This window comes from Blennius ocellaris, assembly GCF_963422515.1.
Source record: "Blennius ocellaris genome assembly, chromosome: 11".
Classification (NCBI taxonomy): domain Eukaryota; kingdom Metazoa; phylum Chordata; class Actinopteri; order Blenniiformes; family Blenniidae; genus Blennius; species Blennius ocellaris.
The window spans coordinates 28,910,296-28,936,378 of NC_137660.1; the positions used below are offsets into that span (position 1 = coordinate 28,910,296).

General features: G+C 47.9%; 1 protein-coding gene across 1 annotated transcript; it reads left to right on the forward strand.

Annotated features, from left to right (window-relative positions):
• Positions 1–1,669: 1,669 nt before the first annotated feature.
• On the forward strand, positions 1,670–23,097 carry bmal1a (basic helix-loop-helix ARNT like 1a). The gene is made up of 20 exons (XM_080504519.1): positions 1,670–1,774; positions 8,297–8,473; positions 8,896–8,958; positions 10,028–10,175; positions 11,216–11,236; positions 11,368–11,400; positions 12,059–12,088; positions 12,216–12,373; positions 13,916–13,995; positions 14,097–14,189; positions 15,173–15,290; positions 15,405–15,554; positions 17,400–17,646; positions 18,104–18,210; positions 18,925–19,075; positions 19,165–19,244; positions 19,340–19,448; positions 20,004–20,097; positions 20,746–20,839; positions 20,922–23,097. The coding sequence occupies exons 3-20, from the start codon at positions 8,913–8,915 to the stop codon at positions 21,077–21,079; spliced, it is 1,917 nt and encodes a 638-aa protein (XP_080360645.1). The 5' UTR covers positions 1,670–1,774; positions 8,297–8,473; positions 8,896–8,912; the 3' UTR covers positions 21,080–23,097.
• The last annotated feature ends 2,986 nt before the right edge of the window (positions 23,098–26,083 follow it).

The window sequence follows — 26,083 nt, forward strand, 5'->3', positions numbered from 1 at the left end:
TCAGGAACGACGTTCACACAATGTTTTTGTAATAAATGGATTCAATATAACACCGCCTATCTGATTGTCTTCTTCTGGGGATGTGTGTGTGTGTGTGTGTGGGGGGGGGGAGGGGGGGGGTAGCAGTTCCTTTACTACCTGTTACACTGATTAATGTGAAGCAGGGGGGGTCAAACTGATTTCAGTTGAGGAGCCACTTCCACCCTAATCTGACCTCTGGAGGCCAACAAGTCAAACGTAACATATTAAACTGCAGATCTGGACAACTGTCCTTCTTTTAATCCTTTTGTAACTGCAAGAATTTGCCAGTCTTATTCTGAAATATACATATTAAAGGAAATCAGATATATTTGCAAAAAAAAAACCCTCAGTCACCTGTATCTGGATATCATATTTTTATTCAAGATTAAAACAATTTGTCATCATCTGGAAATTGTTTTGAGTTTACGTGTCTAAAGTATCATTTCACATAAATTGGACTCATTGTTTTATTGTGAAAGGAGTGGCGTCATGTGACCACAGATGCATTCATGTCGGGGGTCAAATTCTGACCAAAGGGCGGTTTTCAATGTCATTTTTGCCAATCGAGTGTTTTTAGATCAGCCTCTGTCAAGTTTTCATAATTATACTTTAAAAAAATTAAATAAAAATCACATGGCGGGCCGGATTAGATCCTCTGGCGGGCCGCTTCTGATGTAAAGGATCAACAAAGATCCACGTCACTGATGTTTATTTCCACTTGGCAACAAGAACAACATCGCGCAGTTCCGTCAATAGAAGACATTGTCTGTGAAGACTGAAGGAGCATGAGCTGTTCCTAGTTGGTCCGCTTGGCACCGTTCCAGGTCTTAATGTAACACGGAGGTCTACACCTGAACCGTGACGATTCTCATGATTCTCCCCCTTTTCACAGAAACGCTGCAGAACCATTGTTGTGTGACTCACCGAGATCTTAACTCGGATCAACAGTAAGACGTGAACCTGCGGCGGGTGACGTTTCAGCTTCTGCTCTTAATTCTCTCAAGAAAATTTAAAAAAAAAAGTTGTTAGTAATAGATTTTTAAACACCCAACACCAAGACCAGAGGATTTTAAAAGGAGCTGTAAGAGTTTAATATATATAATGGATAATATATATATGTATGTTTAAAATGCAGCACTTTTTTAATTTGATGTAACTGTCAAAACTTTTTTCATATTATTTTGCTCATGTTCTCGCTTTTGTCATTTTTTTTCTCACGCTCTATATTTTCCTTTTGTATTTTTTCTCATGTTCTATATTTTTTCTTATTTTTTTTGCTGATGTTCTATATTTTTATTTTATTTTCTCACGTTCTATATTTTTTTCCTTTTTTTTGCTCATGTTCTAGCTTTTTTCTTTTTTCCCCCTCATGCTGTAACCTTTTTTTTTTTTCTTTTTTTCGTGTTCGTGCTGTAACCCTTTTTTTTTTTTCTTTTTTTTCTTGTGCTCGTGCCGTAAGCTCTCCGCACACGCTGTTCTCAACAAGAACACACGGCCCGCCTCTGCATTCCGACAAACACCCGCTCTGATTGGTCCGCTCTCACGTCCGTCATCGTTCCCCGGGCTGCGCCGCGCATCGATTGGCCGAGCAGACAGCTCCCAGTGTACCGCGGCGCCGATTGGCTGAGAAACTAGGTTAGTGGTCCGACGGGCATGACGGAGAGAAAGTGGGTCACCGACTGGTTTATGTCACTCTGCTGTTTCTGTGGCGTTAAAAGCGACTTCCAATGGCGACACCGACACCCCGGCTGCTGTGAGTACCGACCGCCCGTCGCCGGGTTTCTATTTCACACCCCGAATGGATGCCGTCGACGTTCCGCTTGCGCGGTGTCCGTGTGGTTCGGGAGCCGAGGAGGATGAGGGCTCCTCGGCTGGAGGCTAATATTAGCCACCGGGCGGAGGGACGGAGGAGAAAACACCTTGTGCGCGCGCGTGCTCGCGTCGGGCCCGCGGGGTGAAGCGCCGTCAGCCGGGACCGGGGAGCCGCTCGCGGGCCCCCCGGGGCTCAGCTGAGGGCCGGTGCGCCGGGGCTGGAGAGAGCGGTGGCCGAACGTGACCCGGACGGAGAGCGATGCTAACAGGCGAGCAATGTAAACAGGCCTGAGAGGGGGGGCGGGGGGTGGAGGAGGTGGAGGAGGAGGACATCCAGACGTCCAGCACTGGTTCTTCGACAGCATCTCCATCCTGCCCGGGTAACTCGTTCTCCTGTTACCCCGGTTCCAAACCTGAGTTATGCAACATGGTCACAGTGACTGGAGCCAGTCTGCACCGGGACAGGAACTAGATCAGGAGGACACGAACTACCAGGGTGAATATCAGGACACAAACTACCAGATTTAATGTCAGGATGATAGAAACTACCAGATTTAATATCGGGATGATAGAAACTACCAGATGAAATATCAGGGTGATGGAAACTACCAGGGAAAATATCAGGATACTAACTACCACAGGAAATATCAGCGTGATGGCAACTACCAGGGGAAATATCAGGATACAAACTACCAGGGGAAATATCAGGGTGATGGAAACTACCAGATGAAATATCAGAATGATAGAAACTACCAGGGGAAATATCAAGGATACAAACTACCAGATGAAATATCAGGGTGATGGCAACTACCAGGGGAAATATCAGGTTGATGGAAACTACCAGGGGAAATATCAGGATACAAACTACCAGATTTAATATCAGGATGATAGAAACTACCAGATGAAATATCAGGGTGATGGAAACTACCAGGGGAAATATCAGGGTGATGGAAACTACCAGGGGAAATATCAAGATACAAACTGCCAGATGTAATATCAGGATGATGGAAACTACCAGGGAAAATATCAGGATACTAACTACCACAGGAAATATCAGCGTGATGGCAACTACCAGGGGAAATATCAGGATACAAACTACCAGGGGAAATATCAGGGTGATGGAAACTACCAGATGAAATATCAGAATGATAGAAACTACCAGGGGAAATATCAGGATACAAACTCCCAGAGGAAATATCAGGATGATAGAAACTACCAGATGAAATATCAGAATGATGGAAACTACCGGGGGAAATATCAAGCGAGAAACTACCATAGGAAATACCAGGATGATTAAACACGTTGATTTAAAAACTACTAGATGAATATTTCCACTATTGAGACTTATTGAAAACCGTCTCATGGCTTCATTTCTTAATTTTATCTATATTTTTTTTGTTCAAACATGACAGTCAGCATGAATTGGACCGGCGTGACGTTTTGTTTTCAAACGCAGACCGGCAGCGCATTCTCCCCGTTTCCACGGAGACGGAGCGTTTAGCGAACGTAGCCCCAGGTGTTCCCGTCGGGCAGAAACCTCCGCCCGGGTTCTTATCAGGAGTTGAGATAACAGAAGTGTGTTGCGATGACTCAGCAGTGCCACCGTTCGCTATCGGTTTGACAAACCCGCCGTTTTCTGTAAGGAACCGCGGCGTTGGCTAATGCGGGTAGTGCGAAGGTCGCCCGTCCCGGGAACGTGGACTTTTACTTGTAGGCCAGATTCGCCCGGAGACGCACTGATGGTCCCCCGAGTCCGTTGGACCCCGGACACAAGGAGTCGTAGCGTCGTCCTCCTCTTAGTTGAAGCCGGTGTTATGAAACGGCGGCGGACTGACGCAGGTCGTCTGCGTATCGGGCCGGTGGATCGTCGGATGTAAGTTCTGACCCGATCGGGAGGACGAGACGGAGACGGAGACGGAGATGCAGACTGTCCACTCGTCCAGTGTGGGTCTGCTGTGGGTTCCCCCTCCGGTTCTCTCGCCGGCCGTCTTCACTCCTTCGCCTCGTAAAGGTTGAGATTCTCTTGTCGGTGAAACGGGAAGTCGCATTAACGGTCTGACCCTGACCCTAACCCTGACCCTGACCCTAAATCCTAACCCTATCCCTGACCCTAAACCCTAACCCTTACCCTAAACCCTAACCCTAACCCTAAACCCTTGCCCTAAACCCTAACCCTAACCCTAAACCCTTACCCTTACCCTAAACCCTAGCCCTATACCTAAATCCTGACCCTAAACCCTGTCAAATTGGTTAAAAATCAGTGTTTGTTTGGGTTTTTTTGCTACGTTGACCCTACTGATCGGAGTCATTGGACTCTGTGTGGCGCCGCCCAACGTTTCACATAGTTTCCCCCCCTAAACTGTCGTCCTCTGTTCAGTGTCTCCATCAGAAGACGGCGTCTTTTACACGTCCCACGTTGTATATTCGGTTCCTTTTTTTCAGTTCTTTTGTAAAAACGCGAGAAAAGACTGTGTTCAGGATGTAAGTACAGTGATTTGCTGACGTTTGAGTAAATGACAGAGGGAACCGTTCTCGTCATTAGTCCCTTGTTTTGTTTTTAAATAAGTGGAGCGACGAGGAAACGCTCAACCGGGATTTTTATTGGTTTGCAAAACTGCGTCATGAAAGTTTATCAGACCTGTCGTGAGAAGCTGAACTTCTTATCATTGGTCTCCTCTCTGTTGTGTTTCTGCCTCCATATTTCTAAAATCCGTCCGGCTCGAGTGACTTCCTCAGAGTTTGGAGACGTCGGTTCGTCTCCCGCGGTGAGATTTCCCTCCCCGTATCTCAACTCCTTCCAAGGTGTGGTCCTTAATTGCCCCCAAACCTAAATTACCTTTGCCCCAGTTCCAGGGCTTTGTCATCGACCCGTTTTCCACGCGGTTCCGCCTCGAACGTTTTAAAAAAAACACGTCAACCTGAACCTTCCTGACCTCGGAGCCCGGGCTTGAGCGGGAACCTGAACCTGATCACGAAGTTTTGTTCAGGAACGCCTGGCGAATCCCATCCAGAACCACAGTTCCTTCCGAGACTCACGGTTTTTCTCTCGACGTTTTACTGCCACGTGGTACAAAATGCATCCAGACACCAACTTGACATGTAAAGCTTCATTTTCTACAAAAATTTAAACAAACAAATCCTGCAAAAAAAAATGGGGAATACTACAAGTCAGAGCCGGGACGTGTGACGGCATCCTGTACGCTTCGTAGTGTGAAGAATCGCCCGGCTGACCGACCTGCTTCTGAAGCTCTCACATTTACCGGCTCTCTGTTCCCGCCTCGCCTCGCTGTACTCTGATTACTCGCTGCTCCGGTCCAGAGAGTTGAAGTCGTCACTCGGCGGCACGTTACGGCTCAGCTACGCCTCGTTTACACTTGCTTGTTTACAAAACAACGGTGGTGGTTTGAGTTTGAGGTACGAGTCTCCACACCAGGATTCTTTCAAGCTCCGGCCAAAGTGGAGATTTAGGGAAAAACTCTGTGTTTACATTTTTTATGTCTGAAGGCGGGTCGGCGGAGATTAACGGTTCAATGTGTGATGTCATGTTAGTTTCAGGGTTCTGATTGGCTGTCATGGCTTCATGCTTCTCGTTACACTGCCCCCTACAGGGCTGGCTGATCAGAGGAGCTCTGAAGAACCGGGTGGAGATGTGGGTCTGGTTTGTTTTTGTTGACGTAGATGGAAAATACCAGGTTTTCTAAAAACCCAGTTTGTGTAAATGTGGCCTTTATTGTGAAAGAGCCACTCCGTCCTTTCTACAGTTAATAGAAAGAGCGTGAGGTTAGTCTGCGGGGCGTAAAGGTTAGTTTGTGAGGTTAGTGTGGAGGGCGTGAGGTTAGTGTGGAGGGTGTGAGGTTAGTCTAGAGGGTGTGAGGTTAGCGTGGAGGACGTGAGGTTAGTCTAGAGGGTGTGAGGTTAGTCTAGAGGGTGTGAGGTTAGTCTGGAGGGCGTGAGGTTAGTGTGGAGGGCGTGAGGTTAGTGTGGAGGGCGTGAGGTTAGTGTGGAGGGTGTGAGGTTAGTGTGGAGGGCGTGAGGTTAGTCTAGAGGGTGTGAGGTTAGTCTAGAGGGTGTGAGGTTAGTCTGGAGGGCGTGAGGTTAGTGTGGAGGGCGTGAGGTTAGTGTGGAGGGCGTGAGGTTAGTGTGGAGGGTGTGAGGTTAGTGTGGAGGGCGTGAGGTTAGTGTGGAGGGCGTGAGGTTAGTGTGGAGGGCGTGAGGTTAGTGTGGAGGGCGTGAGGTTAGTGTGGAGGGCGTGAGGTTAGTGTGGAGGGCGTGAGGTTAGTGTGGAGGGCGTGAGGTTAGTGTGGAGGGCGTGAGGTTAGTCTAGAGGGTGTGAGGTTAGTGTGGAGGGCGTGAGGTTAGTGTGGAGGGCGTGAGGTTAGTGTGGAGGGCGTGAGGTTAGTGTGGAGGGCGTGAGGTTAGTGTGGAGGGCGTGAGGTTAGTGTGGAGGGCGTGAGGTTAGTGTGGAGGGCGTGAGGTTAGTGTGGAGGGCGTGAGGTTAGTGTGGAGGGCGTGAGGTTAGTGTGGAGGGCGTGAGGTTAGTGTGGAGGGCGTGAGGTTAGTGTGGAGGGCGTGAGGTTAGTTTAGAGGGCGTGAGGTTAGTGTGGAGGGCATGAGGTTAGTCTAGAGGGTGTGAGGTTAGTGTGGAGGGTGTGAGGTTAGTCTGGAGGGCGTGAGGTTAGTTTAGAGGGCGTGAGGTTAGTGTGGAGGGCGTGAGGTTAGTTTAGAGGGCGTGAGGTTAGTCTGGAGGGCGTGAGGTTAGTTTAGAGGGTGTGAGGTTAGTCTAGAGGGCGTGAGGTTAGTGTGGAGGGCGTGAGGTTAGTTTAGAGGGCGTGAGGTTAGTTTTAAGACAACGTGGTTATGATGAGCCTCCAGATGTGACTCATTGTTGACACAGTTTCTAAATGACAGATCATCTCCAGACGAGGAGCTTTTAAAACTAAACACAGGTGAGGCGAGTGACGACACTTAACTCCTCTAATGATGATTTGTGGGTGTGTTGAGGGGCAGATGGGTCTGTGTTCAGGGGGCAGATGTGAGTGTGTTGATGGGCAGATGTGAGTGTGTTGAGGGGCAGATGCGAGTGTGTTGAGGGGCAGATGGGTCTGTGTTCAGGGGGCAGATGTGAGCGTGTTGAGGGGCAGATGTGAGTGTGTTGAGGGGCAGATGTGAGCGTGTTGAGGGGCAGATGTGAGCGTGTTCAGGGGCAGATGGGAGTGTGTTGAGGGGCAGATGGGTCTGTGTTCAGGGGGCAGATGTGAGCGTGTTGAGGGGCAGATGTGAGTGTGTTGAGGGGCAGATGTGAGCGTGTTGAGGGGCAGATGTGAGCGTGTTGAGGGGCAGATGTGAGTGTGTTGAGGGGCAGATGTGAGTGTGTTGAGGGGGCAGATGTGAGTGTGTTCGGGGGCAGATGTGAGTGTGTTCGGGGGCAGATGTGAGCGTGTTGAGGGGCAGATGTGAGTGGGTGTAGAACAAAGTGGATGAAAGGTTCTGCTGACTCAGACTCTCAGGAGGGAAACAGACTGTGACCTAGTTTAACTGCTGATCGGTTCCTCTGGTGGAACACCGAGGGTCTCTGTCTGCCTGGAGCTCTGCTGCTCCTCCTCTCCTCTCCTCCTCCTCCTCCCCTCTTCCCTCCTCCTCCCCCTCTTCCCCCTCTTCCCCCCTCCTCCCCCTCTTCCCCCCTCCTCCTCCTCCTTCTCCTCCTCCCCCTCTTCCTCCTCCTTCTCCTCCTCCTACCCCTCTTCCCCCCTCCTCCTCCTCCTCTTCCTACTCTCTTCCTCCTCCTCCTCCTCCTCCCCCTCTTCCTCCTTCTCCTCCTCCTCCTGTTCCTCCTCCTCCTCCTCCCTCTCCTCCTCCTCCCCCTCTTCCTCCCCTCCCCTCCTCCTCCTCCTCCTCCTCCTACCCCTCTTCCCCCCTCCTCCTCCTCCTTCTCCTCCTCCTCTTCCTCCTCCTCCTCCTCCCCCTCTTCCTCCTTCTCCTCCTCCCCCTCTTCCTCCTTCTCCTCCTCCTCCTGTTCCTCCTCCTCCTCCTCCTGCTCCTCTTCCTCTCCCCTCCTCCTCTTCCTCCCCCTCCTCCCTTCTCCTCCTCCTCCCTCCTCCCTCCTCCCTCCTCCTGCTCCTCCTCCTCCTCCTCCTCCTCTCCATGTTGCACAGCTGCGGTCCAGTGACTCATCACGTCGTCATTTTCCCTAAAGAAAACTTCACATTAGTGGTTTTCGGCTCCAAATTGTAAAATGAGTGTTTGGAGTTTGTGTTTCCCACTGATTTCATTACGTTTATGGAATTACGAGGGTGAAAAGCCGGCGACTGTTCCGGAGAAAGTCTTTTAAGCCTTTTAAGTTGGGCGTTCATGAAGAGCTGGAACGTCTGCAGCTGCAGGCGTTGCCGCGGCGACGGCGAAACGACAGATGGAAGATCCGACTGACGAGCTTCGTGTCTTTTTGTTTTGTTTTTTTTTGTTACAGAGGAAGACGAACTGCTTGAGGACCGGATCCAGTCGGGACCACATCGGACCGTCCCAACCAGGCCAGCCTGAAACCCACCCAGACCAGAGACCAGAGACCAGAGACCAGAGACCAGAGACCACACCAATCCGGATCTACGGGCCCGGGTCACCAGGCCTCTTCCAGTTTCCAATCCAGGTAATCCAACCGCCGCCCGTCCAGCTCGGGCTCCGCCTCCAGCGGGAGTCAAATCTCGTCCACGAGCCACATCTGGAGACTTTAATCTGAAAGAACTCCCCATTTTAACAGCTCTTTACTCCCCACGACTTGGGAGGTTAGCATTTAGCATTTAGCATCGTCGCTTCTCTGCCTCCTGGTGAACGATTCTACGTTTGTTCCCTCGTTCATATTCCCCAGCTTGAAGTGTTTGGATCAGGCAGGCGAAGGGTTAAATCCTGGATATTTTATGAGCTGCGCCCGTCGTTTCTCCCCGTTTTTTTAATTAAGCAGCCAATCAGAGGCTTAAATAATCCATGAGGCTGAACGCCGCCGCCGCCGCCGCTTCCATCTGGAACGTGGAGTTGATGAGGTGTGTTTGTTGTTTGTTGTTTGTTTCACAGTCGAGGCTCCAGAGTGGATGGAAGGAGATGATTTTAACACAGAGGCTGTGATGAACATCTGTGGTGAGTCTGGATTCTTCTCTTTGATTTAAAGTCCCAGTGAAATGAAGATTTAACCTCCAAAACACTCTGGTGTCGCTTCTAGGGACATTTTTTATGCTAACTGGTCGAAGGGTAAAATGTTAAAACACGGCAATCTGCGAGAAAATAGCCGATAAACGGCGCTATTTCCTCTGCTGGGCGGAGCTTCTGACAATAACAGAGTGACGTCACAAGTTGTGCACACGCCCAAGTTGTGTTTACATTATGGAGGATCAGAGTTTTGACCACGAAGAGGCTGAATTTAACCATATTTCATCATCATCGTCATTTCAAACCCAGTGATTGATGAAGAAGACACAGAACGGGTCACGCGAGGCTCCCGCTAGCCACCCGAGCTCGCGGCTCGCGCTAGCTGCAGCTCCCGCTAGCTGCAGCTCCCGCTAGGCTCAATCTTTCGTCAAGGCTCATAAAACGCCGACTATAACTTCAAAACACTGTTAAAACTTCGATATTTAAGAGGGAAACAAGCCAATAGAAACACAACAGATCGAGATCTGCACAACTCGTGATGTCACACATAGGCTCCGCCCACGAAGAAGAAGGATTCCCCCCGACTTCCTCGGCTGCAGATTCAAAATTCAAATAACTTTGTTATGCGACAACAGTGGTGGGGCAGAGTCGGAGGAACCTTACAAGTAGAACCACAAATATCGTTTTTTTTTTTTCAAAGTAGTGTGTTACATTTCACTGGGACTTTAAACCGATTCATTAAAAAAAAAAAAAAAAAACAATCTGCATGAATTTACATCAAATACATTATTGGTGCGACTCGATTCAAAAGGAATCAAGAAAAGATTTTTCATGGATTCAGATCAGGTGTCGGGATTTTTTTTGGGTTTGTTTTTGATTTTCAGTTCAGATTAAATACAGATTAAAATACAAAACTACCACATTCTACAACTGTCTGGATTCAAAACTTCAAATTATTTTCCGGATTTAGCAGTTTTAGCCAGATTTGATTCTTGAATAGATCAAATGAATGAATGAATGAATGAATGATGTAAACTAAAGACATAAATCTGCTGCTCAGATGACCTGATGGCCGACCAAAGGATGGACATCTCGTCTACCATGACCGACTTCATGTCCCCCAGCTCCACCGACCTCATCTCCAGCACCATCAGCACCCCCGGCATGGACTACACCCGCAAGAGGAAGGGCAGCACCACAGACTACCAGTGAGACTCCCTCTAATCTCTCCCTGTTCCCAGATTAGCAAGGGACCAGTCTTTATTCCCAGATTAACAGGACCAGTCTTTATTAACACGGGACCAGCCTTTATTCCAAGATTAACACGGGACCAGCCTTTATTCCCAGATTAACACGGGACCAGTCTTTATTCCCAGATTAACACGGGACCAGTCTTTATTCCCAGATTAACACGGGACCAGTCTTTATTCCCAGATTAACACGGGACCAGCCTTTATTCCCAGATTAACACGGGACCAGTCTTTATTCCCAGATTAACACGGGACCAGCCTTTATTCCCAGATTAACACGGGACCAGGCTTTATTCCCAGATTAACACGGGACCAGGCTTTATTCCCAGATTAACAGGACCAGTCTTTTTAACACGGGACCAGTCTTTATTCCCAGATTAACACGGGACCGGTCTTTATTCCCAGATTAACACGGGACCAGGCTTTATTCCCAGATTAACAGGACCAGTCTTTTTAACACGGGACCAGTATTTATTCCCAGATTAACACGGGACCGGTCTTTATTCCCAGATTAACACGGGTCCAGGCTTTATTCCCAGATTAACAGGACCAGTCTTTTTAACACAGGACCAGTCTTTATTCCCAGATTAACACGGGACCAGCCTTTATTCCCAGATTAACACTGGACCAGTCTTTATTATTTCATTACTTCCTTTATTCCTCTAAAGTGGCGTCAATATTGTGATTTGGCAGAAATACGTTGATCATGAACATCAACTTAGATTTATTTGAATTATTCCTGGTTGTAGATTAAATCTTCCTCTGAATTAAAAATTTTCTCCTTAAAGACTAAAAGAAAATTTATATTTTGAACATTTTTACAATTAAAAGACAATGAAATAATGATGCTACTCATAATAATGAGGGGAAAAATAATGTAAAAAAAAATCATTACAACAACAATGAGTTTTTGTTGTGTTAATCTGGAGCTTTTATTTTGAAACTCTCTCCATACGTTTCACCCCTTTTTTCATCAATCATTTGTTTTCTCTTTGCAGGATCGATGGGTTCTCATTCGAGTGAGTTATCACACACACACACACACACACACACACACACACACACACACACACACACACACACACACACACACACACACACACACACACACTGACTGTCAGGCCTCTGAATGTGTGTGTTGCTCTTCCAGTGACATGGACCTGGACAAGGACAAGCTGGGCGGGTAAGACTCATCCTCCTCTTCATCCTCCTCTTCATCCTCCTCTTCATCCTCCTCTTCATCCTCCTCTTCATCCTCCTCCTCCTCCTCTTCCTCTTCCTCCTCCTCCCCTCCTCTTCATTCTCCTCCTCCTCTTCATCCTCCTCCTCCTCTTCATCCTCCTCCTCCTCTTCATCCTCCTCCTCCTCTTTATCCTCCTCCTCCTCTTCATCCTCCTCCTCCTCCTCCTCTTCATCCTCCTCCTCCTCTTCATCCTCCTCCTCCTCTTCATCCTCCTCCTCCTCCTCCTCTTCATCCTCCTCCTCCTCTTCATCCTCCTCCTCCTCTTTATACCCCTCTTCCTCCCCTCCTCGTCATCCTCCTCTTCATCCTCCTCTTCCTCCTCCTCCTCTTCATCCCCCTCTTCATCCTCCTCCTCCTCCTCCTCTTCCTCTTCATCCTCCTCCTCCTCCTCTTCCTCTTCATCCCCCCTCCTCCTCTTCCTCTTCCTCTTCCTCTTCCTCTTCCTCTTCCTCTTCCTCTTCCTCTTGCTCTTGCTCTTCCTCTTGCTCTTCCTCTTCCTCCTCCTCTTCCTCTTCCTCCTCCTCTTCCTCTTCATCCTCCTCCTCCTCCTCTTCCTCTCCACCACAGTAAATCTAATAATCTTGTGTTTCTCTTCCAGTGACCAGCAGGGCCGGATTAAAAACGCCAGGTATGAACTCCCTCTGTGTTTCTCACTGTGTAACTTCACCCGTCTGAGGCGTGAAGGACTGTCCCTCGTCCCCCGGGACTAACCCTGGACTTGTCCCCCCCCCCCCCCCCCCCCCCCCCCCCCACAGAGAGGCCCACAGTCAGATCGAGAAGCGGCGCCGGGACAAGATGAACAGCTTCATCGACGAGCTGGCGTCGCTGGTCCCCACCTGCAACGCCATGTCCCGCAAGCTGGACAAGCTGACGGTGCTGCGCATGGCGGTGCAGCACATGAAGACGCTCCGAGGTCAGAGGTCACTGCAGCCGCCGCTCACACAAACCCCCACCACCACCACCACTACTACTGGAGTTATATGCAGGGCGCCCGGGTTGCCAGATCTGACTTCCTGTTTCAGCCCAAACGACGTTAAAATAACCAAAAAATAACGGTGGAATATTGTCATACTTTTCCACCTCGTTATGTAACAGCGTAGCGTTTTGTAATAAAGTTGTTACATATTACAGCAGTTGTTACAAAACGCAGGTTAAATGATTAAATTCACACTAACAAAGTGGTTTCAGTTACAATCTGGTTTAATTTGCTCAAGAAGCAGGAAACGGGCTGCTGGGAAAACTGGTTATTTTAAATATAAAAAAAAAAAAACACACACACTGGCAGCTGATTTTAAAAGTTGCACCTGATCTAGAACCTGCGTTCTACATCAGTTTCGTCATTATTAAACACGTCTACGGACCAAAGGGCAGAATTTACTACAAAATGCATAAAGTTAATACTTTTTAGTTAAAACAACAAAGCGGAACGTCCACGTTTTGTTGCTTTATGTAACAAGTTGTTCCAAAATGTGGCAGATTATGGCAGAAATGCAACATTGTTGCATAACGAGGTGAACCTTTATGACATCATTACACGTTTCACCATTATTGCGTAATGCGTAGAAAAGAACGCCCCCGGGAAGGCACACACTGGGGAGGCCCCGCCCAACCTGGCAACGCAGGTCAGTGTTGCCAGGTTGGGCATTTCTTTGATGTTTTTTTTTTTTTTTGCTTTGTAACATACAAGATGAAAGAAAGAAAGTGTCTGTGTGTGGATGGAGAAAAATATGATATAATAATGAAATAACATTAATGTGGTGATGATAATAATAATGAAAGAGGAAATAAAAATAAATAAATTGAGAGAAAAATTTTAATACAAATTTTAAAAAAGTAACCATCTTATAAATTGTGTTTTTAGCTTTGGTGCTCTAGATCACCATTATTACATAATGCGTAGAAAAGAACGCCCCGTGAAGGCACACACTGGGGAGGCCCGCCCAACCTGGCAACACGGGTCAGTGTTGCCAGGTTGGGCATTTCTTTGATGTTTTTTTTTTTTGCTTTGCAACATACAAGATGAAAGAAAGAAAGTGTGCGGATGGAGAAAAAATATGATGTAATAATGAAATAACATTAATGGTGGTGGTAATAATAATAATAATAATAATGAAAGAGGAAATTAAAAAAAATAAATTGAAAAAATTTGTGATACAATTTTTTTAATTTAAAAATTTAAAAACAATTATTTAAATTAAAAAATGTAAAAAAAAAAAAAAAAAAAAAAAGTAACCATATTACCATATCTGTTTGAAGCCTTTGTGCCTTAGATCTAAATTCTAGAGGTTTTTACAACAGGAGGCGACAGAATGGAGACGAAACAAGGAGGAAAAGAAAGAATATTGAATGAATGAAAGAGAGAACAGTTTTTAACCGGACTGGTTCCAGGTGTGATTCCAGATGTTGGTGGTCTGGTCTGTTGTTCACCGGGTGTGGTTGTGTCGTTGTGTTGCAGGTGCAGCCAACCCCTACACTGAAGCCAACTACAAACCTTCCTTCCTCTCCGACGACGAGCTCAAACACTTGATACTACGAGTGAGTCCAGTTTGTCCTTTTCACCTCCAGCTCCCGCCGCCGTAATCTGTAATAATCCCACTTTTTTATTTTAAATTTTCCTGCTCGTGTTGCGACGGCAGGCTGCCGACGGCTTCCTGTTCGTGGTCGGCTGCGATCGCGGGAAGATCCTCTTCGTTTCTGAATCCGTCTACAAGATCCTCAACTACAGTCAGGTGAGTGGGAAGCTGCCGGGGTCAAAGGTCAAAGGTCATCTGAGGCGTGGAGGGTGGAGGTGCCGACGTGAGAAGTTCAGGGTTTAATGGCTCCGAGTCAGAAACAGTTTCTGAAAGGAGATCAAGAAATACTTCAAAGGCCAGTTTTCATCCAACCTGGAGAGACGAAGTTTAAAGAAATGGATGGAGAGACGAGGTTTAAAGAAATGGAGGGAGAGACGAGGTTTAAAGAAATGGAGGGAGAGACGAGGTTTAAAGAAATGGAGGGAGAGACGAGGTTTAAAGAAATGGAGGGAGAGACGAGGTTTAAAGAAATGGAGGGAGAGACGAGGTTTAAAGAAATGGAGGGAGAGACGAGGTTTAAAGAAATGGATGGAGAGACGAGGTTTAAAGAAATAGAGGGAGAGACGAGGTTTAAAGAAATGGAGGGAGAGACGAGGTTTAAAGAAATGGACGGAGAGACGAGGTTTAAAGAAATGGAGGGAGAGACGAGGTTTAAAGAAACGGACGGAGAGAGAGAAAGACTTGATGATCTCTGATGTTTCTAACATTTTTTATTAAACTTTATTTAAGTAGTTTTTTATATACGAAGGAGTGATGATAATTTTCTCTCTTTCTCTCCCTCTCCCTCTCTTTTTCTGCTTCTTTCTCTTTTTCTGCTTCTCTCTCTCTGTGTGTCTGTCTCTCTCTGTCTCCCTCTCTCTCTCTCTCTCCCTCCCTCCCCCCTCTCTCTCTCTCTTCTCGCCCCCCTCTCTCGCCCCCCACTCTCGCCCCCCCTCTCTCGCCCCCCCTCTCTCGCCCCCCCTCTCTCGCCCCCCCTCTCTCTCCCTCCCTCTCTCTCTCTCTCTCTTTCTCTCTCTCTCTCTCCCTCTCTCTCTCTCTCCCTCTCTCTCTCTCCCTCCTCTCTCTCTCTCTCTCCCCCCCTCCCTCTCTCCCTCTCCCCCCCCCCCTCCCTCTCTCTCTCCCTCTCTCTCCCCCTGCAGAACGACCTGATTGGTCAGAGTCTGTTTGACTACCTTCACCCCAAGGACATAGCGAAGGTCAAAGAGCAGCTGTCTTCCTCGGACACGGCTCCTCGCGAGCGTCTCATCGACGCTAAAAGTGAGTGACACGGTCCACGTCCCCCCCCTCCGTCCTCCGGGACGACACCTCTTGGGGGGGACACGGAACCTTCCAGAGCGCTGAGTTGTGACCTGACGTGTGTGACGTCCACAGCCGGTCTCCCCGTGAAGACGGACATCACGCCCGGCCCGTCCCGCCTCTGCTCCGGCGCCCGGCGCTCCTTCTTCTGCAGGATGAAGTGCAACCGGCCCTCCGTCAAGGTGGAGGACAAAGACTTCCCGTCCACCTGCTCCAAGAAGAAAGGTACTGCCCCCCGCCCCCCCCCCCACCCCTGCTGCCCCCTCCAGGCCTGTTCCCGTCATTACAGCAGGAAGCACAGCTCAGTTCACTCCACAGCGTCTCTCTTACACAAGCAGGGAAGTCGACCTGAAAACATCCAAACACCTTCTGGGATTAAACCAAACGTCTGGAGACGCATTTTGTTTCAGGACCCGACGGGGTTTTGTGGAAAAATAAATATAATGTAATAATATAATGACTACTTCAGAAAGTTGTTTATGTTGATGTCGTCGAGAGTCGGTGGAGCTCGTTTTACCTGCTTATGTACAGATTATAGAGCATCTTCCTCCTCTAACGTCAGATTATAGAGCGTCTTCTCCTCTCTAACGTCAGATTGTAGAGCGTCTTCCTCCTCTAACGTCAGATTATAGAGCGTCTTCCTCCTCTAACGTCAGATTATAGAGCGTCTTCCTCCTCTAACGTCAGATTATAGAGCGTCTTCCTCCTCTAACGTCAGATTATAGAGCGTATTCCTCCTCTAACGTCAGATTATAGAGCGTATTCCTCCTCTAACGTCAGATTATAGAGTGCCGTCCTCCTCTAACGTCAGATTATAGAGCGTCTTCCTCCTCTGACGTCAGATTATAGAGCGTCGTCCTCTAACGTCAGATTATAGAGCGCCGTCCTCCTCTAACGTCAGATTATAGAGCGCCGTCCTCCTCTAAACGTCAGATTATAGAGCGTCTTCCTCCTCTAACGTCAGATTATAGAGCGCCGTCCTCCTCTAAACGTCAGATTATAGAGCGTCTTCCTCCTCTAACGTCAGATTATAGAGCGTCTTCCTCCTCTAAACGTCAGATTATAGAGCGTCTTCCTCCTCTAACGTCAGATTATAGAGTGCCGTCCTCCTCTAACGTCAGATTATAGAGCGTCTTCCTCCTCTGACGTCAGATTATAGAGCGTCGTCCTCTAACGTCAGATTATAGAGCGCCGTCCTCCTCTAACGTCAGATTATAGAGCGTCTTCCTCCTCTAACGTCAGATTATAGAGCGCCGTCCTCCTCTAACGTCAGATTATAGAGCGTCTTCCTCCTCTAACGTCAGATTATAGAGCGTCTTCCTCCTCTAACGTCAGATTATAGAGCGTCTTCCTCCTCTAACGTCAGATTATAGAGCGTCTTCCCTCTAACGTCAGATTATAGAGCGTCTTCCTCCTCTAACGTCAGATTATAGAGCGTCGTCCTCCTCTAACGTCAGATTATAGAGCGTCTTCCTCCTCTAACGTCAGATTATAGAGCGTCGTCCTCTAACGTCAGATTATAGAGCGTCTTCCTCCTCTAACGTCAGATTATAGAGCGTCTTCCTCCTCTAACATCATATTATAGAGCATCTTCCTCCTCTAACGTCAGATTATAGAGCATCTTCCTCCTCCAACACCAGATTATAGAGCATCTTCCTCGTTGCTCTCTGCAGTGTTTCTCCAGCGGGACGTTGGACCTTCAATTTTTTTATAGTTAAACTAAATATTTCATGACTTCATTCTCCCTCTGTTGTTGCATTAAAAAGAGAAAGTCTCAGATTTAAGTCCTCAGAGGACCAGTTGACACCAGATTGAGCTCGCTCTTATTTTTTATTTTTTTTGTAGATTAAGTTTGTACGAGAAAATCTGCTGACACAGCAGGTATTAATTTAATAAATCCACCGTCGAACATTAGGAAGGAAAACATAAGATTCATTGTCTATTAGATTAAACTGCCTTCATGCGAATCCTGTAAAGAACTGAGAGTCTGTCAGTATGCGGACGACACCCCGCTGTTTGTCTCCGTTAATAACCCCTCCCCCCTCCCCCCTCCTCCCCCGCTATATACAGCAGACCGTAAGAGCTTCTGCACCATCCACTCCACGGGCTACCTGAAGAGCTGGCCCCCCACCAAGATGGGCCTGGACGAGGACAACGAGCCGGACAACGAGGGCTGTAACCTGAGCTGCCTGGTGGCCATCGGCCGGCTGCACCCCCACATCGTCCCCCAGCCCAGCCTGGCCGACATCCGGGTCAAACCCACCGAGTACGTGTCCCGGCACGCCATCGACGGCAAGTTCGTCTTCGTGGACCAGAGGTGAGGGCGCGCGCGTGTGTGTGTGTGTGTGTGTGTGTGTGTGTGTGTGTGTGTGTGTGTGTGTGTGTGTGTGTGTGTGTGTGTGTGTGTGTGTGTGTGTGTGTGTGTGTGTGTGTGTGTGTGTGTGTGTGTGTGTGTGTGTGTGTGTGTGTGTGTGTGTGTGTGTGTGTGTGTGTGTGTGAGAGTGTGAGAGTGTGTGTGTGTGTGTGTGTGTGTGTGTGTGTGTGTGTGTGTCTGAGTCTGTGCGTGTGTGTGTCTGAGTCTGTGCGTGTGTGTCTGAGTCTGTGTGTGTGCGTGTGTGCGTGTGTGTGTGTGTGTGCGTGTGAGAGTATGAGAGTGTGTGTGTGTGTGTGTGTGTGTGTGTGTGTGTGTGTCTGTGTGTGTTTATGAGAGTGTGTGTGAGTGTGTGTGTGTGTGTGTGTGAGAGAGTGTCTCACTCTCCACTGTGTCCCTGCAGAGCGACAGCTATCCTAGCTTACCTTCCCCAGGAGCTACTGGGAACTTCCTTCTACGAATATTTTCATCAGGACGACATCGGACACCTCGCAGAGTGTCACCGGCAAGGTGAGAGAGGGAGGGAGGAGGAGGGAGGGAGGGGGGGGGGGACCAGTAGATGGGTAGAGATGGAGGGAGTGAGGAGGAGAGATGTAGCGAGAGAGAGAGAAACAGAGTGTGTGATGGAGAGATGTACAGGGAGAGGGGTAGAGTCAAAGAGAGACAAATGAAGGTAGAGACGTAGAAGTAGAGAAACGGTGACGAGACAGAGAGACGGTTATAGAGAGAGACAGAGAAACGGAGCGAGTGATGGAGGGACAGAGAGAGAGAAACTGAGCGAGTGACGGAGAGAGAGCGAGAGAGAGAAACAGCAAGTGATGGAGGGAGAGCGAGAGAGAAACAGAGCAAGTGACGGAGGGCGAGAGAGAGAGAAACGGAGCGAGTGACAGAGAGAGAGAGAGAAACAGAGCAAGTGACGGAGGGCGAGAGAGAGAGAAACGGAGCGAGTGACAGAGAGAGAGAGAAACAGAGCAAGTGATGGAGGGAGGGAGAGAGAGAAACAGAGCGAGTGATGGAGAGAGAGAGACAGTTATGCAGAGACAGAGAGAGAGACAGCGACTGATGGAGAGAGAGAGAGAGAGACAGTTATGCAGAGAGAGAGAGAGACAGAGCGACTGATGGAGAGAGAGAGAGACAGTTATAGAGAGAGAGAGAGAGAAACATAGCGACTGATGGAGAGAGACAGCCCTTGACGTCCCCCTGTCCCCTGCCGTCTGTCCTCAGTGCTGCAGATGAGAGAGAAGATCAACACCAACTGTTACAAGTTCAAGATCAAAGACGGCTCTTTCATCACCCTGAGGAGTCGCTGGTTCAGCTTCATGAACCCCTGGACCAAGGAGGTGGAGTACATCGTGTCCACCAACACCGTCGTCTCGTACGTATACACCACCCGCTGGTCCTCCTCGTGATTTCACTGAATAAAAGACAATAGGACTAACCCCCCCCCCCCCCTCCCCCCCTCAGGTGTCCTATGATAGAGGGATCAGATTATCCTCAGTCTGCAGCGTCTCCTCAGAGTATGGACAGTGTCCTCACCTCGGAGGGTGAGTGTCCTCGTCTGTCTGTCTGGCTGTCTATCTGTCTGTCTTTCTGTCTTGTCATGGCCGTCCATCAACTCCGTCCCCCTCTTGACTGACAGGTGGAGGACGGCGGGCGCTGCAGACGGTGCCGGGAATCCCTGGAGGGACTCGAGCAGGAGCCGGGAAGATCGGACGGATGATCGCCGACGAAGTGATGGAGATCCAGAGGTGAGGAGGAAGATGCTCTATAATCTGGTGTTAGAGGAGGAAGATGCTCTATAATCTGGTGTTAGACGAGGAAGATGCTCTATAATCTGGTGTCAGGGGAGGCAGATGCTCTATAATCTGTATTAGAGGAGGAAGATGCTCTATAATCTGTATTAGAGGAGGAAGATGCTCTATAATCTGATGTTAGAGGAGGAATATGCTCTATAATCTGGATGTTAGAGGAGGAAGATGCTCTATAATCTGGTGTCAGAGGAGGCAGATGCTCTATAATCTGTATTAGAGGAGGAAGATGCTCTATAATCTGTATTAGAGGAGGAAGATGCTCTATAATCTGATGTTAGAGGAGGAATATGCTCTATAATCTGGATGTTAGAGGAGGAAGATGCTCTATAATCTGACTTCAGAGGAGGAAGATGCTCTATAATCTGGTGTTAGAGGCGGAAGATGCTCTATAATCTGACGTTAGCGGTGGAAGATGCTCTATAATCTGACTTCAGAGGAGGAAGATGCTCTATAATCTGAATAATCTCACTGGTTTTGGCCCCTCCCCTTCAGGATCCGAGGCTCCTCCCCCTCCAGCTGTGGCTCCAGCCCTCTGAACATCACCAGCACTCCTCCACCCGACACCTGCTCTCCGGGCGGCAAGAAGGTAAAAAAATCTACCCCGAACGACCCTAATCCTAATCCCTGTTGTCTCTCATCAAACATTTAAATGGCAAATCCTCAGATTAGCAGTTTGAACAGTTGTTTTGGTCAGTAAAGGGATGAACTTTTGACAACTTCCTGTCTCTCAGCCAATCAGATGGCCCCGTTTTCTTTTCTTTTCTTTTCTTTTCTTTTCTTTTCTTTTCTTTTCTTTTCTTTTCTTTTCTTCTTTTCTTTTCTTTTCTTCTTTTCTTTTCTTCTTTTCTTGTCATCTTTTCATTTCTTCTCTTCTTATCTTTTCTTCTTTTCTTTTCTTCTCATCTTTTCTTTTCTTCTTTTCTTTTCTCATCTTTTCTTTTCTTCTTTTCTTTTCTTTTCTTCTTTTCTTCTCATCTTTTCTTTTCTTCTCTTCTTCTCTTTTCTTCTCTTCTTTTCTTCTCATCTCTTCTTTTCTTTTCTTTTCTCTTCTCTTCTTCATCTGCCCGTTCTAAATGAATGAAACCTGGAGCTGGATGAGACTCGCTGCCGCCCCCTGCTGGTCAGAGGGGGCGGCACACAAATAAGAAACCGCCTGTTAAAAACAATGAGGAGCGTGAAGATTCAAACACTGAAGTGTGTGTGTGCGCCTGTGTGTGTGTGTGTGTGTGTGTAGATCCAGAATGGCGGCACACCTGAGCTTCCCAGCACCGGGATCCTACCCGGGCCGGACTCCGTGGGCTACCCGTACTCCAACCAGTCCATCATGAGTGAGTCACACACACGTCCAGGTGTCCCTGTGTCCCCGTGTCCTCCTGTCCCCCTGTCCTGACGTCCGCCCCTCCCCCGCAGGCGACAACTCCCACCTGGGCATCGACATCATGGACGAGCCGGGCTCCAGCAGTCCCAGCAACGACGAGGCGGCCATGGCGGTCATCATGTCTCTGCTGGAGGCGGACGCCGGCCTGGGCGGCCCCGTGGACTTCAGCGACCTGCCCTGGCCCCTGTGAGGACGCCGCCGCGCCGCGCCGCGTCCCCACCGGTCCCCCGGCTGTGCAGACGTCCACACACCGAACTCCCGTAGGACCAGACCCCCACCCCCCCTCCCCCCACCCGGAGCAGGTTCCGCTCTGGAGACGTCCGGCTCACACAGACTTTGACTCCAGAACCTCCTGGGACGTCTCCGGGTGTCCCTGCTGGACGCTGTACAGCAACCCCCCCCCACCCTCCCTACCCTCCCTACCCTCCCTACCCCCTGGAGGTCCTACCTGGACCACACCTCAACCACTTCCAACTCCACAAAGACACAAGGAACCCTATGAGGTCTTTAAATCCACGTGAGAATAAAAGCTGCTGGACCTTTGAAACTAAAAACATCGGAGACGTTTCCAGATGTTGGGGCTTCTTCGTCGTCTTCTTCTTTCTCTTCTTCTTCTTCTTCTGAGAGGCTCAGAACTTCACAAGTCCTCCAGCTGGGGTTCTCCTGATGACACATTTGAGCTCTGGACCGACTCAACCGTCCAATGGTTCCTCAATGGACCCTACTGGTTCATAATGGTCCTCCAATGGACCCTACTGGTTCCTCAATGGACCCTACTGGTTCATAATGGTCCTCCAATGGACCCTACTGGTTCCTCAATGGACCCTACTGGTTCCTAATGGTCCTCCAATGGACCCTACTGGTTCCTCAATGGTCCTTAATGGTTCTCCAATAGTTTTCCAACGGTTGCCCTTGTTTTCTGGTCGTTGGGAGATGGCACCGTCTTGGACCCCCCCCCCCCTTCAACTCTTCACTCGCAGCCCAGCGTTGCAGGTTGCAGCAGAGACGGCCAGAGGTCACGGTACCTGTACTGGACCTTGAAGTACTACTTGGACCACGGTAAAGGAGACGCAGGATCACACGGGGGGGGGGGGGGGGAGAACGTGCAGAACTTCCGCCGTTTCTTCCTCCAGGACTTGTCCAGACCTGCGGCTCTGCTGCGGACCTCGAGCACGCCGAGGTCTTGGGAGACCAGAACGGTTCTGGTTCGGGACTCCACCGCTCCTCCATGAGGAGGCCTTCTTCACTGCCATTAGCGCCTCCGGCTGGGACGCGCTGGAAGCCGGGCTAACACGGTCTGACGCTGTAGAACCCCGTTAGCGCGCTGGCTAACGTTCTGGAGGGTGGTTAGCACGCAGGCTAACACTCTACAACCCTGTTAGCATGCTGGCTAACATTCTGGAGGGTGGTTAGCAGGCAGGCTAGCACTCCAGAACCTCGTTAGCAAGCTCGCTAACGTTCTGGAGGGCGGGTGGCACGCAGGCTAACACTCTAGAACCCCGTTAGCAAGCTGGCTAACGTTCTGGAGGACGGTTAGCACGCAGGCTAACGTTCTGGGTCACAGGGTCCCCCCCCCCACCCTCCCCCATCCCCCATCCCCCGTGGAATAAGATACTGTTTGTTCCTGATCAGCAGCACACGAGCTACGTTAGCACGGAGGCTAACTGGCGTTTCGAAACACTACAGCGACCACAGTTGCCCCGGGAGACACCGGGCGCCAAACGGGGGGAAAAAACACAAACGTGTTTGTGGTAAAGTTTCAATTCTAACTTTGTAAATGTGCCACAAATAAAAACGATGTTTCAACGAAAATCAAAACATTTCACAAAAATTTGCGAAATAAATACAAAATGTGGGAAAAAAAAAAAAAAAAAAAGTGATTCCAACAAATCTGGTCTGTGAAGGAAATTCTATTTAAAATAATGTTTTATAGGTCAAAACAGCCGATCGGTAACATGAGGCCAAGAATAGAACACCCTGGCCCCGCCCCCTCACCGTTGGCCCCGCCCACTCAACACCCTCCTCCAATACACTCGTCCGTATCCGTTCTCGTGGGTTTTTTTCCCTTTTCTGTTTGACACTACAATAAAGTGTTGCCCCTGTCGATACCCCCCCCCCCCCCCACAATAATGTATCAAAACTTTAAATATTATCATGTTAAGAGTAAAACTTTATGCAAATATATATGAGTATGATGAGTGTATCGTATCAGCAGTGGAATATTTTTAAAATAAAATTATTTGTTTCTGTCAGTTTTGTTTAGTTTTACCTTGTTTGTTTGTTTGTTTTACTGAAGTTTTCAGCCAATCAGAGGAGCCGGTGGAGTTTTTATATCCTGTTACTGTCTGGACACACACACAGTGCTTGTGTGTGTGTGTCTGTGTGTGAGTGTGAGTGTGAGTGTGAGTGTGAGTGTGAGTGTGAGTGTGAGTGTGTGTGTGTGTGTGTGTGTGTGAGTGTGTGTGTGTGTCACACTTTCTCCTGCAGTGTATTTTTTTCACTTTTTTTTTTTTTTTAAGTTGATTTTCACGTGGTTTTGTTCCCGCTGGGTTTGTTAGCGTGTGTGTGTGTGTGCGAGTGTGTGAGCGTGAGTGTGAGCGTGTGTGTATGTGTGCGAGTGTGTGTGTGTGCGCGAGTGTGTGTGTGAATGAGTGTGTGTGTGTCTGCGAGTGCGAGTGTGTAGGTGTATATATGTGTAGTGTGTGTGTGCGCGCGAGTGTGTGTGTGAATGAGTGTGTGTGTGTCTGCGAGTGTGTGTGTGTGTGTGTGTGTGTGTGTGAGCGTGTGTATGTGTGCGAGTGTGAGTGTGTGTGTGTGTGTATGTGTGCGAGTGTGTGTGAGTGTATGCGCGAGTGTGTGTGTGTCTGCGAGTGCGAGTGTGTATGTGTATATATGTGTGTGTGTGTGTGCGCGCGAGTGTGTGTGTGTGTGTGTGTGTGTGTGTGGGCGTGTGTGAGTGTGAGCGAGTGTGAGTGTGTGTGTATGTGTGCGAGTGTGAGTGTGTGTGTGTGTATGTGTGCGCGTGTATGCGCGAGTGTGTGTGTGTGTCTGCGAGTGCGAGAGTGTAGGTGTATATATGTGTATGTGTGTGTGTGCGCGCGAGGTGTGTGTGTGCGCGCGAGGGGTGTGTGTGCGCGCGAGTGTGTGTGTGTCTGCGAGTGTGTGTGTGTGTGTGTGTGTGTGTGTGTGTGTGTGTGTGTGTGTGTGTGTGTGTGTGTGTGTGTGTGTGTGTGTGTGTCCAGTCTGACTTCATTCCTCAGAAGCGGTTCTTCCTGCTCCGACTCTCCTTCACCTTCTTTAGGTAAAAGTACTTTCATCAAACGGTATTAGTTACTTTCTGACTAGTATCTTGACGTTGGATTACTTTCATCAGAGTAAATCATTTCACTGTAATCAGTTTAGATTCGGAGTAACTAAATACTCATTTCTCGTAACAACAGTCGAGTTTTAACACTTCTAGTATAAAGTGTGTCCTTGAAAGTAACTGAGTAGATTACATGCTTTCAATCAGACTTAATTAGGGGTAAAATTACTTCACAAGTACAAACGCATCCCGATTACAGTAATTTGAGTATTTGTAATGTCACTACTTCTTCATTTAAAACTTCTAAAGTAAAATATAAAACTAAAGTTTTATATTTTACTAAATTTTTATATTTTGACTACTTAAGTAACGAGTATTTGTGACTTACTTTAAAATTAGTGTAAGTATCCCCAATTCAAAGTGTACCTAGATATGAGTAAAAGTACTCCTGAAAGTACAAATGTAAAACTACAGCACTGAGCTGTTGTAATATATTAATTCGACTACTAATAAATGTAAAAGTAACCAAGTAGAGTACTTGAGTATGAATAAATGTACTCGTCCAGTTTCCAGTACCTGATACTCTTAACAGTAAAATACTCAAAAACGTTACTTATTTAGTTATCTGAGTATTTACAAAGTATCATGAATATTTATATAATTGGGTAAAATGTAATATACGAGGAAATGTACTCAAAGTACAAGTACACAATACAATACCAAAGTAATGCCGGTATTTATAATTATTCACTTTCAGGTTTTATGGTGTAAATTGTAATAAAGTAGAGTAAAATTACCTGCTTGAAACGAAGTACTTGTAATTTCTCTCGGCTGTAGTTCCACCGTTTGTCCACCAGGTGGCGGCGGAGACGTATAAACAACCAGAGACCAGTTCTGTGACAAGTTTTAACTTTTTAACGCAAATATTCAGTTTTAATTGTAATTTTTTTGTCCCCCGGAAGATTTAAAACTGCAGTAAAGAAGCGTGACGGCAGGAAATCCTCACGTTAGTAGCTTTTATTACAATATTTATCAAATCTAAATGTTGGAATAACTCGGAAGTCTTTAATGTGTTTATTGATGTTTATTTGGGTTTGATTTGAGAATCTTCAAGACATTTTTAAAACGTTTTCTGGAGTTTAAAGCTTTTAAATTTCTCACTTTTCTGTGTCGAGAAGCGACACCGAAAAAAGAAAAAATATATATAATTATATATATTATAACATAATAATTATATATGTTTTATAATATAATAGTAAATATATATAATTTATATATTTTTTATAAAGCACACTATGTGAAAAGTTTAAAAAGTGGACACATCCCGTGTGGCCTTCAAGTGCTTGTCGGGAAATTTTTTAAAGAAGGATAGAGGGGGAAAAAAACGTTTTAAATTGCAAAATAAAATAATTACAAACTGCGATTTTTACACGTGACGCGCAACAAAACAACATTTCAAACATAAGTAATCGATATGAAGAGAAATATCGAGGAAATTAATAATATATTGTGTTTCCAGGTTAAAAAAAAGCATATTTCTTATGACCTGATGGTGCGTTCAGGTTCCTGTTTATATCCTTGTGTTCTACTGTTTCCGGTTCTGACTCCTGGTTCTGCAGAACCTCATTGGCTCTAAAGGGGGAGGGGGGGGGACTACATAGTCCTGGTCCTGCCGGGAGAACCACAGTCCTGGTTCTGCAGTAGAACCCGTGTGAGTAACGCGGTGTCCGAGCGGCCCTGAACGCCGCGCGCCGCCGCACGCTGGAAGGTGAGCGAGAAGCTCCACAGTCGCGCGCAAGAGTCGGAGGAGCTCGCAGGGGTCAGCACGGAGCCGCGTGCACGCGCGCGACGAAGTGTGCGAGATCGGGGGTGGTTGGTCGTGCACGCGCG

Bases quoted from the DNA above. Each gene is read 5' to 3' on its own strand.
- bmal1a (XM_080504519.1), top strand. From the start codon at position 8,913: ATGGAAGGAGATGATTTTAACACAGAGGCTGTGATGAACATCTGTG. The intron at 12,374-13,915 runs GTCAGAGGTCAC...GTTGTGTTGCAG, and splicing joins GCACATGAAGACGCTCCGAG to GTGCAGCCAACCCCTACACT. The intron at 13,996-14,096 runs GTGAGTCCAGTT...TTGCGACGGCAG, and splicing joins TCAAACACTTGATACTACGA to GCTGCCGACGGCTTCCTGTT.